Source organism: Acartia tonsa, chromosome 2 (genome assembly GCF_053477335.1).
Source record: "Acartia tonsa isolate MP-2025a chromosome 2, ASM5347733v1, whole genome shotgun sequence".
Taxonomy (NCBI): Eukaryota; Metazoa; Arthropoda; class Copepoda; order Calanoida; family Acartiidae; genus Acartia; species Acartia tonsa.
This window is the reverse complement of record NC_137261.1, coordinates 24,482,116-24,498,309: the sequence shown is the minus strand read 5'-3', so window position 1 is coordinate 24,498,309 and position 16,194 is coordinate 24,482,116. Positions and strand designations below refer to the sequence as shown.

Genomic DNA, 16,194 nt, shown 5'->3' with positions numbered 1-16,194 from the left:
CTAATAAAAGAGTAATTTATAATTTAATTCTAATAGATATGATTGATATTTAAACATTTAGAATATGATAATGATTGTAAAACTCCACACTTAGTATGATTGATTATTAGATTAAAGGAAGCAAACTTGTCTGAAGCCTACTAAATAATTAAATCATTTTGGTAGTAAAGATTCTCTATAATTTGTCAAAGTCGGTTTTGTGTTTTCACATGTGTAGAGAATCCCCCTACTCAATTTTTAAAATTCTTCTTGAACCGCTGAAACGATAAAGTTCTTCTTGACAGGGAAGCTTCTCATTTGTCCAGGTAAGGTTTATTAATATTTTTGGGAGGAAATTACTTTTAAATTCCTTTTTAAAACCAAACTTAAAGTTTACGATCGACTTCTCCTCCCTCGGGGCCTGTCGCTAGTCTTCAATTATTCAAATGATAAAATGCTAAATACCTGAACATCTTGTATCTTCAAAAGATAGTCCTCAGCCATTACTTTGTGCAGAGCTTTAAATCTGTAGTCAGACGTGTACGTGTACCTAAACAAAATCTTTATCAGCCCTGTTCCTTAATTGTTTTTATGAAAAACAAGGATGACAATATCCAAAAAATCAAAAAAAACTATACGGTAGGACAAACAAACATCTACATTTGCAGAGTGTCAATACTGCATAAGCAGGAAATTAATGCATAAACAAAAATACAGGTAAATTTGTTGCAAATCTTCTTAAATACAGGATGCCTTTTAAGGATATACAGGACGAATCGACCCTAATTTTAGAAAAGCTTCGCTTTTAAAAATGAGTTGATGTATTTTGACAATCATTTTAATTGACTAATTTCGAGGAAATTTTGTTAATAACTTAATTGACAAAAACAAAACTGTGGTTACATCAAATGAATAATTAATGTTAGCATGACTTTGGAATGGTGTTTGATAACATATAATTTACTGGGAAGGACATTCGTCAATAATGAATATTTTAAAGGCAGGATATTTCTCTGGAAATAACAGATCAAAGCAGACAAAAAAAATGAGGTTTAATGTCATTTTAAAAAAAATACTTTTCAAAACTTGAAATTTTTTCCCATATATCTCATATTATTTTAATGGTTATTTGTATCAAACGTTTCTTTTCTTATGGTTAAAACTTGATTTTTTGTGTTAGCTGCGTATGGATACAGTCATCTTTGTTGATATTTAAGATTACTTGATTTATGAAAACAAGACAGAACAGAAAAAATAATATTATATTTTACAACTTTATATATAGAGTGCATACTATGTATATCCATTTAAACTTATTAATAATTCACGAATCTTAAGCAAAATATGATTTAAAAATAGAAAATATTCTGACATAAAATAAAGATTTAAGCTAACTGTATTAAAAATAAGGGATATTATAGCTATTAGTAGCGCAGTAATTACAAGATAACAAAGATGAAAACAGTTTATATGACATTTTCTAGAGAAACATAATTAAATCTTTGACGATCCAATTTCTTAAATGCATTACAAAATTCAAAGTTTGAGTCGTTCTGTGTCTAAGTAACTATTTGACGTACATACCTTACTGGAGATACGGAAAGTGTCATGTGTGACGTCATAAAAATATGTCTAAATCCATCTCTTTTTTATGGGTTTCCTTTCTAACTTCTCCTCTCATCCTTCCTTTTTTTATGACGTCACACATGACACTTTCAGTTTCTCCTACCTTTCTTATAGAGCACTATTTCTATATCTGAACAAGGTTGACCTACCTTCCAATAGCAAGTAGAAGTGTGTCCTTGTGTCGGATCCAAGAAACCTAAAAAGAAAGGAAAATATACATACATTTTTTACGCTTAGGTATAAAAAAGTATCGGGTTCGAGTCTATTCCACACCGCGTCATAATAGAGACGTTAAAAATAGTTAAAAAACTACCTACTATGTCTGACACTGTCTTGAAACTTTCTTGCAACTAAACAAGGAGCAACTCATTACCATGTCAGACAAAGTTAGTGTAATCAAATGGTTGGTTGTCTGCGTAATGATAAATGCTTTACAAAACTTCTTTTGATAAAATTTTGATTGTGGTTTTTTTTATTTAGCCCCTCAAAACGCCCCATCAATAAACTGACAGACAAACGTTGGAAAAAATAGTTGATTGGCCACTACATTCAAAGAGGAAAATAGTTTTTTAATGTAGATAAAACTTTGATGATATATGTGTTCATGTTGTGTGCTAAAAGTTGAAATTATTTTGCTCTTGATGAAACTTTAGTCTTGATAGTACATATGTTTGTACAGTATGAACCCCAAAAAATTTGGATAAACCTTTAGCTTTGTTATTAAAGTGGCCACATCTATAATGTCCTTAATTTCACAAAAAAAATCAAATTAGAATTTATTTTAAATGAATTTTACAAAAAAAATTATGGCTATTTCCCTCATTTTGTATATTGATTGCAAACAAAATTTGATTGTGATACTTATTTTGGGTAGGTTAGGTAAGAAAAGGATAGTAGAGCTCCAAGGGGTTAGTGTCTTAAGCACGAGCTGGAGATATATATTTTTTTAAATTGTGCAATAAAGCAAAAAGGGAGGGGGGAGGGGTAGCAAAAATAGGTCTATGTGGGAGAACCAATTTTATATTTATTATTTTCGAGATTTTTTATATGGATCTCAAAAATCGGCCAAATTGTCTGTCAACGATTAAGCATATGTTGAGCCATAAAATAATCTTGTATTATTGAAATAAAAACTGTACCATCAGTTTGATAAAATTTCAAAAAGAATTACTATTTGTTTTGGATTTCTTGGTTTATTTGAAATGAAATACCTAGTTATTCTATAAATAACATTCAAATCAAACTTTTTTAAGGCTCACGCTGTATTTTGTGCAAACAGAAGAAGAAAATAAAAGTTTTTTATTTTCCTTTTTTTTCTTCCTCTAAAATGTAGGCAAATAATTCTTCCACATGTCTACCCTGTTATATTTTCCTGCTGGTCTTATATCAACACAACACATAAGAAAGGAGGATATCGTTATTTGAAGTTCGTTATATTGCATGCACATTTCCCTCACTCCTATTTTTTTCTTAATTTTTTTTGGGAGGGGGGATGCCAAAACTTGGAAATAGTGTAATGTAAATAAATACAAGGTAAATATTTTCGAAGACAAAGAAAGTCCCTCAAAAAAATTCTGACGTCATCCTGAGGGCTTTGGAGAGGATGAGTGGGAAAGAAAACCCCTCTAATAAAGATATGGATAATTCCTCATTTTTATGACGTCACATGCTGATTTTTTTGAGAGAATTTCATCGTCTTCAATATTTTCAAGCCATGGGCAATTTCATTGTAAATTGTATGTCAACAACCAATCTCCTGGTTCAATATTGTTGTATGTAAATTTACACCTTGCACGCATAAATAACTCTTTAGAAATTCAAATAAGGTGAAGCAATTCTGGCTTTAGTCGGGAAGCAGGACAAATATTATGTAAAACATAAAGAATTGATTATCCCCCAAAAAAAAAAAAAATAAGCATGGGTATCCCCTAGTAGACAAAAAACTTTTAAATTTCAAAGCTATGGCCAAGGTAACTCGTTAATAAGACCAATCAGTTAACCTAAAAGTAGTATTACAGAAAAAACAGCTCTTAAATTGCGCGACATTAATCTAATTTTATAATCACGATTTACGTCCAATTTATCACTTAATGGCTTAAGTTTTTCTGATAATTCAAACTGACTATCTTTAATGACGGAATTAAACTTTAAACTATCTGACAACTACCAAAGTGATGTATTGTAAACTAACTTTTTATTTATCGTTTAAAAATCAATAAAAAAATCTTTTGTATCTATGTTTATAGTTGTCTGAAATATAAACAATTCATGCAAATGAGTTGTTTTCCCTATATTTATTTTATTTATACTTGAGTTTTACATATATTATTCTAGAACTACTTTTCTTTTTACTTTTTGAGTCCGGTCAGCTTATTGTTATAGGCAAAGATAATCTGCAACCTTATTGTTTTTGCTTTATTGTCATGGGAATCGGCATTAAAAAAGGATATAATGAAAATACCAATAGGAAACTATTGTGGATATTCAACTACCATAGGGAAAAGTGTGGATATTCAAATACTCTTGGGAAATATGCGTGGATACTCAGCTCTATTGGGGAGTTTGTGGATACTCAGCTACTATTGAGCCGTGTTTTCTTTACTTATTGTCTCAGGCGAAGCTTACCTATAACTTACTATGCCTGTCTGTTAATTGTCAATAAAGCTATGTTTTTTTATGAAGTAATAGACTTAGAAATTTGTCTTGTGATAGTACTCTAACCAATAAGTAGTTGCTGTTTAATTCAAGTATTTGTGTGATTGGCTACTTATGGATATTGCTATCATTAAGACATTTAGTTTTTTTTAAACTGCTATGTAAAAGACGAAGATTAATTCCGTTTTTTTATAAATTTTTATATGTCAATATTAGATGAACATATTATTTAAGATTCGAGTACGCATTATATAATTTAAACTCGAAGTTACATAACTGAATTAAATATTAATTTAATATTAAAGGTTAAGTTCACTAGGAAAACATGAATACTATTCCAGGACAGGGATCTAAGTGATAAGACAATGGCCGATAAATGATCCCTAATGATGATACACAAAACCACCCCTTTTGTAGATTAAAATTAGTGACTGAAACGTTTGGACAGTCAACTTAATGTTCTAACCAATGAAAATTCACTGACAGTCCCCAAAGTTGTTAACCAAACTAATAAGAAAACGTTGTTATAAAATTTTGGGAATAAACACCCCATTCTCTCCTCACTCTCTATCTAACTCCAGTTAAATACTTAAAAACTAGAAAAGAACCCATCAAATGCAAAGCATTTTTTATTTAAAACTTAAAATTTTATATTTTATCTCTGACTAGCTCGTAGATTTATAAAAACAATAATTAATTGTCTAAATCTTATTCATTTCCCTTTCCAGTTTTTCGCTTTTTAATTCGTTTCCATGTTACATGAATATGAAGATTGTAAGATTTAGAGGAACTATTATAATTGAATTTTCAATTCTAACTTATTTCCAGACAGGAATATAAGGTATGTGTTAGCAAAATAAATTTGTTTAAATTTAGTAGAAGTCGACCCCATGTCCTTAATTTCCATGTTTCCTTTAGTTTCCCAAGGCGGTGCTTGCTTTACTTAATTATTTTAAAGTTAGTATGTTTTATTTAATTATTATGTTAAAAATGTTGAATACTGGTTCAATATCAATAATATTAGTAATATCAATGCTAGAATTTACAATAAGAAATTTTAGACATAGTGTTGGTTGTCTGTGTTTTAGTCGGGATGTTTTACTGTAAAGCCACAACTTTTGAACGACCAGGATTTATTTAAGAGCTAATTTTAAATTTTAGTTCTTCTGAATTATTTCAAATCAATCTATTGTGAACCAAATTTACTCAACTCAAAAATTATGAGGCTGAGAGTTAATTTTGTGGATTTTTCTTATTGTTGAGACACCATTTCCGTGCCATCCCTGCATATTTCCATGAAACTGACTTTGGATAATTGGAATTATTATTCAGCATTCTCTGGGACAGTAATAAGTTAAAGCAGTATCAAAAGTCTACAAAAGTTACAGCATGTTGATTGATTGATTGAGTAGCCTCACAGTATCTGCTAAAAAAAACATGTATTTTGCATCATCGTATAATGTTAAAGGATGTCTAATTATCTCCTAAACGGCTTTACCGATAGTTTCACATCTTTTTTAAAACTGGTCCATGGTAGGTTTTAGGCCTGGTGAGAGTTATTAAAAAATCTACTAATAACGCGGTTCTTTTTCATGTTTATAACATATTTGCAATAGAACTAATTCGTTTTTCTCCAGAAAACAAATCCTATCTTATGCAAATTTGGATTTGTCAAAGTCAAATTATTTTGAACTAAATTTTTTTTCGTTTAGTTCAAAATATTATTAATTGAAAAAGTTAAAATCAAAATTACTTTTATTTCCTGCTACTGTAACAGTTATTTATATGTACATGGTAACGTAAACGTCTATGGGAAATAATTTTTCTGCTAAATAATTCTTACCGTTTTATTTCCCACATTGCGGACACGGCAATTAAGCAGGGCCGTTTTCCCAAGGGCGGCAGTCACATTGCCTGAATGGGTGGGCACGAACTCCGGCTGAATTTTGCCGCGGTGTGCGTATTCCGGGAGGTTGCCGTCACTGTTTCTGTTGGGCGAGTCGTAGATGTCCGTGAGGCTACCACCGCTTCCACCTATCAGGCAGGGTATCCATCCTAAAATAAAAATTTTATAAATTCACTATCTAAAAAGTATTTTTTCTATGTCAATATAAGTTCTTATGGCATTATTATGACAGCCATTAAAATACTTTTTAGTAAAGTCATATTGTAAAAATTGACAAATATCTTTTTTGAGAGTAGCATTAATAGCATTATACAAAGTGTTTCAAAAATCAGCCATGTAACGTCATAAAAATGAAGGATTGTCCATTCCTTTTTTACGAATTTTCTTTTCCTCTTCTCCTCTCATCTCCCTCATTTTTATGACGTCACGTGGCTGATTTTTGAGACACTTTGTAAAGTTACAACATTGACATTATTTCAGCCACGACCACTCTTTTTAAAAAGTCTAATAGTCTACATAATCCTTTAAAATTGTATGTATGAAGTGTGTTGATTAGTTTTACAGGGATTTGACAATATGGTAGATATAGATTTCTAGTATTATTGTTTACATTAAACCTTATTTCTTTTTTTAAAAAATGCCTTTGTTGTTTTAAATCATTATGATTTTACATTGTAACCATCCGCTCCTACTGGATGACCGAACTGGGCAATAAATGAGGTCCATATTAGCAAGCTAAATTTACGACAAATATTTCCCTTTCAATATATCCACATATATCCTATATCCATTATTCTAACACAATTGTGATTCCTAATTGCTTATAGAAAAAATTTGCCAAATTACACTAAGCAATAGAAAAATTTTAATTTAAATGTTGTAAAAGTTTGAAAGACACTTTTTGTGTGAGTCCATATTGTATTGTAAGTATATTTAGTTTGAAACCATACCCATTCATTTTTCAAACTTTTACCAAACTTTGAGGAAAATTTCAACAAAATGTAACTTTTTGAATAATAAAACAACACTTGATGTGTATAAAATAGCATATCTAGTTTGAAAGTTAGTATTTTTTGGACTTTAAAAACTTTTTGGGGATATGAGTGGCAAAAATTAAAAAAAAAATTTTTTTGTAATGATAACAAAGTTGTATTCTGAAATGATTTAAAAATCCCCCAAAAAATACAAAAGTAATATTTTCCAATGTTTCGATTTTGTATATTTTCTGTTCCCTAAATGTTATGTGTAGAATGAAATATATATATTTTATGTTTATTCATTTTCTACTTTCTATTGAAATTGAAGCCAAATCTAGGAAACCATTTGGTTCTGGGCAGGGTCACAGATAATTATTCTGGAAAAATAGAGTGATAACAAAAATATTATGGTCTGAACTTGCAAGAAAATAACAAATAGTGAAACTGTTTAATATAGTGATTACCTACCCTTTATTCTATGAAATAGGAATTTCCTCTTTTTCAATTCATATGGTGAAGATACTTTACAGGCTAGGGTAGCAGTAAAAATCGATTCAAATATCCACAAAAAAGATTTATAAACATTTTGATAATGAAATATTTTCCATGTGTTTAATTTTAAATAGCTTTTTCTTGTATTCAATTTAAGAAATTCAAAATTATTTTTAGAGGTGATGGTCAATAATTATACAAGAAGTTTCTAGAAAACCTATCCTTATACTGGTGGTAGGTATTTTCAGGCCATGTCTTGTATAAAATTGGACATGTGAATGATTTTATTGGCACTACAAGTTCCTCTTCCTGTCCACAGTGGAATAATTCAGAGTGTTATGTATATTTTAATATTTTTAAATATACTTAAAAGAAAAATGACTGTTCTTTAAATTAGAGAAAACCTGTTTTACTCCAAACTTACTATCTTGAATTTTTGTTTCTATATAAATCCTTATAAAAAGTAAAAGAATATCTGTCTGTTTGTCTGTCTGTACCAAAGGTCTCGCTTACCCATAAACCAAAATGGTTCTCCTTTACAGTATTACTTCTCATAGGCCCTGGGAAGGTTTATAACTATTTTGGGGGGAGGTTACATTCAAATTCCCAAGAAAAATCGCTCATCCCCCCTCCCTCAATGTTTTTTTTCCTTTTGAGGCATCTATGGGGTTCGGAATAAATCATCGATCATCATTTTTCTAGATATTTAAAAGTCCAATTCCATTCTAATGTGTATTCTGATTCTTACTATTTATTCGTGAAATATTTTACCCTTCCTTACTTCTAACTGTCCTCTTTACTTTAGACCTATCACTGCCTGTTGGATTATTAATTGTATTGACTATGCTTAAAGTCGACTACTTGCTACATGTTATTGAGATTAGTCTTTTTTGTCTAATGTTTGGTAAGGTATCCTACCTTAAATCTGTAACGAAATAGTACTGCTATTCTTATAATGATAAGAGTAATAAAAATCATGTAAAAACAGCCTAATTTAAATATCTAGAATATAAGTAAGAGTATAATGATTATTTAACTCTGCTAATGTAATTATTACTATTGAATTTTAGTACTTTTAACACATTTGGTGTTTAAATTAAAACACACATGACGACTATAATCCTTCCTAAATATAATAATAGCTATAAAGTTAAACAGGGTATGGTATTGGAAGTATTTTATGTTTATTCTACTGAATAAATATAGAATAAATATTATTATTATATGTATTTTAAAGTTTTCCAGAATTCACAGATTTTAAAGCGAGATTTAAAGGTAAATTAAGTAAGCTATACAGTTACCAAAAAAAATAAAAGTTATCATTGCATAAAACCTCAAAACGAAAAGGACAAGTCTATGGTTAAAATAGCATGGGATTGTTGCTTAATAAGAATTAAATTATAATTTCCTTATTAGAAAGGCTTTATCATTTTTTTAAAAAACATGCATTAAATTTTTGAAAATATTTTCAACTTAATAAATATTAATCCATTCTTTCAAAAAATATTATATGTATCTTTAAAGTAAATATAAAATCTTGTATGATTCAACTTAACCTTAAAGGTTATGGGCACATTTATGTATGTTAGTTCCAAGAATTATTTATCATATGGTATTACATTAGAAATTTCCCATTTTAAAAAAGTTTACTATAATTCTACATAATTTGAGGAAACGTTGAGAATATTTAGTACTTAGATATTTGAAGTAAGAAGGATATGGCACATGAAAAATGATATTTGCCCCCCGCTGTAATTATATCAACATAAAAAAGACAATAATTATAATTAGTATCTTTACTGTTGTTTACAATGTCGAAGAGAATATCAGGCTGTAAAACTGTGCAATTATACATTAATAATAAGTCATCTGTGGAAACTTTTATTAAATACTATGTAAACAATTTTACGTTATATCTTCCCTTTAACCTTAATTAAATGCGCCCCTTATTCTTTAGGGGCTTTGCCGCTATAACAGGCAATCCTTAATCATAATTCGTCTTCATGTGCTCTATCCCTGTCCCTGGCATATTTTACCTTGACTGAAGTCAATTACAGTACAGAAACACAAACAGGAAAATAAAACTTTTAGAAGGTTATGTGAACTCTCTGATGTTTACATTTTATTAAACTTTTTTTTGAATTAGTGCAGCAACTATGCAACTTGGGTCTTTACTTACATTTGTCCCTTAATCCAAATCATTATCATCGATCGTCTTTATTATCCCAGAAAGTTGTCAGATTAATGTAATGTTGGTTATTTAGAACAAAATTGTTCTTGTTTAATAGTTGTGTTAGTTTAATACAATAATTATATTGAAGTTTAACTGAAGTTTAACCTTATAAGGAAACATATTGGTTTTAAGTATTGAACTTACAAAGAAAAAATTTAAAATGAAAAAAGGAGAGTGTCCTTTTATTTTAAATATATGTATTTGAATAATATTTGCCTTATGCATATGTACATAGATATACATATATATGTAAAGGTTAATAATAATGTTGGAAGATTTGTTTAGATGATAAGCATATTGGCATATTGGTCTCTATAACAACACAAATAATATATGCATTATTGTATATTCCTTTCTATATATAGAATAAATTTATCAAACACTATAAAAACAATATAGCCTGAAATCATCTTAGGATTTATAAGAGGTTTTCCTAAATTTACTCAGTTAAGTTCTTATGTAAATCTTAGGAGACCGGTAAAAATTATACCACTTTTATTTTAGGACTAGTGGAAGCGCCCATAGCACCTTCGGTTTCCGTTTTCATAAGGGAAGCTTGGGCATGAAATAGCCTAAAACCATAGATCTTTAATTAAAATAGTCTAAAACAATCCCAGGACCTATGTAGAGCTTCCCGAAAATGGAGAACTCAATCTGTTCTGTACTTATACAGACAAAAAAAACTTTATTACTTACTATATAAGAGGATATCTAAAAATGCCAAAGAAACTTTAAAAACAGCTATTTGTATGTCTGTACAAAAGTAATTGAATTTTATTGATAAAATAGATCTAATAATTAAAGAAAACTTACAGAAAACACGTAACACAGCTCTTTGAAGTTACTTGATAAAGTAGTATTTGATTGTTTGTTTTATAAAACATGATTGTCTGACTGTTGTCTCCCTCATACATCCAGAGATATAGAAAGAGATCAAATAAATATAATTATTTGTTTTATAAATGTTTGTCTCCTTCATATATTCAGGGATAAAGTAATTATAACTGTTTATTTAATAAAACATGATTGTCTGACTTTTGTCTCCCTCATACATCCAGAGATATAGGAAGAGATAAAATTAATATAATTATTTGTTTTATAAAACATGATTGTCTCCTTCATATATTCAGGGATAAAGTAATTATAATTGTTTGTTTAATAAAAATGATTGTCTGACTTTTGTCTCTTTCATACATCCAGGGATGTAGGAATATATAAAGTATTATAAGATAATTTTTTTTGCAAAATTATTACTTAAGAATATGGTAATCGAATCCCTTAATTTTGTAAGAAAGGTGCCATTCCCCAAATCCATACAAATATCAGATCCTTTTCTTGTGCTGTCAATTATCACATTTTCACATCTATCTAACATCAAACACTACTCTAAAGTCAAACGGTTGCTATGAAATCACACTTCAGCTGCAGGTAAGTCGGGATGGGATATATTAATGTTATGATACAGTTTATGATCATCTTAGGAATGAAGTCTATCTTACATCAATTTAAAGAACACAAATACTTCAACAACATTATTTCTATTACAAACTTTTTTCACTTTTTTTTCAAATAATGTTACAAAATGATAAAATAACCTCAGCAAAAATAGCACAATATTACTTCTTTGCTTATTTTAAAGTCTGATAGCAAGCATTAGTAACACATATATAACTTATTAAGTTTATCGTTTATAAAATCATCATTAAGTGTTGTAGAGGTTTTCTTTTCATTAATTTTCAATTACTTTTTTATATAATACAATTAATTTTAATCAATAAAACACTTAATAAAAGAAAGGAATCACATTGACTACTATTAATTTCAACATAATTATATGTCTTTGGTCTATGAACATTTTATTTTTCATTAAGAGAATAATTGTTTATATTTTCCTTGTTTTTTAATAATTGGTTGCATTATTGATAACGTATACATATTCTATTTCACATATGACCTTTTCCTATTTTTTTACATTTTAGAGTAAAGCAACAGAGGTGGTAGGGGTTAAATAACTGTATGTTCCCACCCCGGGACCCTGTGCCGACTTTCAATTTGGTCTTTAAATATCAGCCAATAACATCGTAAATATTAAAACAGAAAAGTCTCTACAAAATAGCAGAAAGCAATTTGCTAGCAGACAAAAAAGGTATACAAGACCGGAGCCAGGTAGTTAATAATACAACTATTCATCTATACTTATTACATTTTTTTCACACAACTGATTTCTAATGTTTCAATGAAAGTTTTTTTTATTGTTTTTGGTAATTTTTATTTTATTTCATTTTTTACAATACATTTATACACTTAGTAAAACAAGGAAGAATGCCTTTAAAAGCATCGTAGCTTTATTTTTTTAAAACAGAAATGCATAAATTAGGCAGGACAAATTGAAAGAATATAAATACTCTTTTTTGGGGGATACAAACATTCAGATAAGAGATTGTTTGTTTTTAAAACAACTATATCTATCAAAGCAATGCAGACCATTACAAGGTACAAGGCTAATACAAGTGAATTATGATATTTTAAATAAACAACAACTCAGGCTTGTACAGACTTGTAGAGTATCTATGCTACTACAAATAAGTTAGGTACAAGGATAATACAAGTAGATTATGATATGTTGAATAGGTAACAACTTAGGCTTGCACAGACTTGTAGAGTATTTATGCTACTACAAATAAGTTAGGTACAAGGATAATAAAAGTAAATTATAATATGTTGAATAGGTAACAACTCAAGCTTGTACAGACTTGTAGAGCATCTATGCTACTACAAATAAGTTAGGTACAAGAATAATACAAATAAATTATGATATGTTGAATAGGTAACAACTCAAGCTTGTACAGACTTGTAGAGTATCTATGTTACTACAAATGAGTTATATACAAGGATAATACAAGTAGATTATGATATGTTGAATAAGTAATAACTCAAGCTTGTACAGACTTGTAGAGTATCTATGCTACTACAAATAAGTCAGGTACAAGAATAATACAAATAGATTATGATATGTTGAATAGGTAACAACTAAGGCTTGTACAGACTTGTAGAGTATCTATGATACTACAAATAAGTTAGGTACAAGGATAATAGAAATCAATTACGATATGTTGAATAGGTAATAACTCAAGCTTGTACAGACTTGTAGAGTATTTATGCTACTACAAATAAGTTAGGTACAAGGATAATACAAATGAATTATGATATGTTGAATAGTTAATAACTCAGCCGTACATAATGTATGTTTTATTCTGTTACTGATGGGATTTTTCCTGCTTTATTTGTTGGACAGGGATTTTGCAGCTTCAAAATAATTATTAAAATTCCAAGTTTCTACCAAAACTATTATGTAAACATAAAACCATAATTCTATACAAAAAACATAATTCTAATTAAAAAAATTAGGCCAAAAAATTTTCAATTGATATATACCTGTATCTTACTTCCTTGATGCAGTAGGTTGCAGTGTCTACGGAGTATATAGTCATCTTATATCCAAGGAAAAAGGGGTTTACAATTATATTTTTCAAGTAAATTAAAATGATGGATTTTTTATAGTATGGCCAAGTATTTTTCTAGACAATATAGCGTTTTAGTTAGTTTACATATTATTTTTTGTGGGGAAATGGGGCACAATTATAATAGAAGAATTAGATTATGTATCTATTATTAGAATCTTACAGAATATATATCGCTTTCTCCCTGATATGTGCTGTATACAGGATATAGACATGATCCATCACTTAGAATCATATCTCTTTCAATACTTTTTTTCCCAGCTTGTGACAAGCTTTTACAAAAAATATCCTTTTTTTCTATTAACATGGAAAATTAATACTTAGGACTTTCAGATTCAAACTTCATAAGTCCATGGTATTTTTCTTATTGATAATTTAGGAAAAGTTAACTTAACCCACTTACCAAAAATATTCTTTTATATTTTAAAAATTGTGTGTCTGCCCTCATCAATGAAAAACTATTTACAACTTATAATGAAGATTTAGTTTAAGCTGATAAAATCATTTACTATTTAATTAATCTGAGAAGGAAGCTTGTATAAGATCAATGAAAGTATTGAGTCTCACCTCAGGGATATAAGTAGGTATAGAACATGCACCAAAGCTATTTTTTTCCTTCTTTAAAAGTAACAAGATGTGTGTCTGTATCAAATGATGTTACAAAATGCTGAACTGATATGGTTCTTTTTATTCTATTATTGATAGGTCCAGAAAAGGTTTATAACTATTTTGAGTGGGGACCTCCACCCTCCAAAGATTAAGAAATACTAAAATTAAAAGTGATTGGTTAATTTTTCTCTCCCCTTTCACTCAAGTGCCTATCGAGGCCTTTTTGGGCGTATAAGATCTTATATTTATTTAGGGAAAGATACTATAGGTAATATTTCTTAAATTTCCAAGAATTTTCCACTCCCATATCCCTGTTTTTCCAATACTTTCTTCATTCTTTATTTCTTTTCAGATCAAATGTTGAAAATATTATTGTTTTTACGTGATTCTTGGGTTTGTTCTCTTTCAAGCGTCTTTTCTACAAATATTGAATTGAAATGGTATTGCTTTTTTACATAAGTTTAGGTAAGTTAAAATTATTTAAGGGAAATCCCATGTGGCTATTGTTTATAAGTTAATTTGATTAAAATTCTATTTATAGTTTACAACTTATTTTAGGTTGTAAATTTTGGTGTGTTTCTGTTTATATCACACATAGCATTTTTATAAAATCTAAATTTTGAATTTTCTAGATATTTTTGTTCTACAACAAAAATAAGTAAATGCCTTTCTAAATAACTATAAAATTGTCTAGACTTTTTCAGGAATACAGGGGAAAAGACAGGGATATCTTTTAATTTATTTTACTTCATTTATCACAAAGTACCGATATAATGTAATATGGCATTCTATTTTAATTTTGCCCTTAACTCAACATTTAGTTTAATTAACAACTAACGCGTTTCCATTAACTCTTTAGGACTTTAGTTTGATGTAAATATAATATCATTATGAAAGGATTCAATTAATCCTTATTCCTTATTATCAAAATTATGAAAGCTGTACAGAAAATGGGTGTAGCAAAAATATTCTAAATTCACTGAAAAATTCATTTCTTATAAATACATATGTGCCAAGATTTTTAAAATGACAAATTAAAAATTGATTAAGGTATATACTAAAATATTTTTTACTGATAATATTTGTTAATATTGTAAGTTAATTGTTGAAGCACTGCCTTTTAAAATACTTGTCCTAGTTAAACTTATAAAAGCTGAGATGGGTTCTTAAAAGATCCCGCGTTTTTTCGACAATTTTTTAGACATTGCTTGATTGAACGAAGACGATACCAAAGTATACAACATAATAATCCAAAATTGCTGGTGCAAATGGATCCCTTCCCCGCAGGACCAGCGGGAACGGCGGAATTGGAAACAAGTTCGACGGCAAAGAATCCAGGAGGCCGGAGAAGCGAGCCGCGAGAGAGACCCGACAAGGGAGGATATCGCCGGTGCTTTTTTTGGCAGCAGAGGGGGGCGTACCCAGCCACTCCGCCCCTCTCTATAAAAATTTCGTGGCGAAGGCCCCCTGTGGGCGACAATTCAATTGGTGTATTTAGTGAAAGACATTTAACTACCGTGATAAGAATAAGATTACAAACAATTCATCCCAATCCGGGACCGGGGAGGAATAAAACTGAAGAGGGGAAACATGCAAGAAGGGAAAGGAGGAAGGCAAAGAGACAGGAGAAAAGAAAGAACACAGACAAAACAGTGAAATACAATATTACTACGTGGAATGTACAAAGGATGTCGTTGGGGACGATGAACAAGGAGAAGGCAAGGAAGGTGGCGGAGAAGGCGAGAAAAGAGAATTGGGATGCAGTGTTGCTGAGTGAAGTTCGAGCAGAGAGGGAAGGTGTAGCATGGCTTGGTGAAGGAAGCAATCTAACAGCTATAGTGTTTTCGGAGAAGGCAGGTGTGTTACTGAGAGGAGACCTGTTAGAAGGATGGTGTGAGAATGGACAGCCGAAGAAATTAAACAGAAGAACAGTGTCAGTCATAACAAGAGGTTTGTCGTTAACAGCAGTGTATCTACCTGTTTTCATGGGTAATAATGAAGCAGAGATAGAAATAGAGAGAGACATAGTGGCGGAACATAAGAGATGGGCAAGAAGAAACATCTTTATTGGTGGTGGAGATTTCAATGCTCATGTAGGAGCAGGTGAAATGGTAGATGGAGTCAAAGGCAAGTTTGGTTTGAGAACATCAAATGAACGAGGACGAGAACTGATAAGATGGTGTGAAGAGAACGGTC

The 16,194-nt window shown here is 29.8% G+C and overlaps 1 protein-coding gene across 3 annotated transcripts in view; it reads right to left on the bottom strand.

The window, feature by feature from the left end:
- The window catches only part of LOC145307520 (neurotrimin-like), a 71,484-nt gene that overhangs the window by 20,557 nt on the left and 34,733 nt on the right, over window positions 1–16,194 (bottom strand). For all 3 annotated transcript variants that reach the window (XM_080149987.1, XM_080149979.1, XM_080149994.1), the window contains exons 4-6: window positions 6,104–6,315; window positions 1,755–1,801; window positions 445–529 (exon numbers count right to left, since the gene is read on the bottom strand). In XM_080149987.1, the coding sequence (XP_080006113.1) occupies window positions 445–529; window positions 1,755–1,801; window positions 6,104–6,315 (344 nt within the window). The remainder of the gene's footprint in view (window positions 1–444; window positions 530–1,754; window positions 1,802–6,103; window positions 6,316–16,194) is intronic.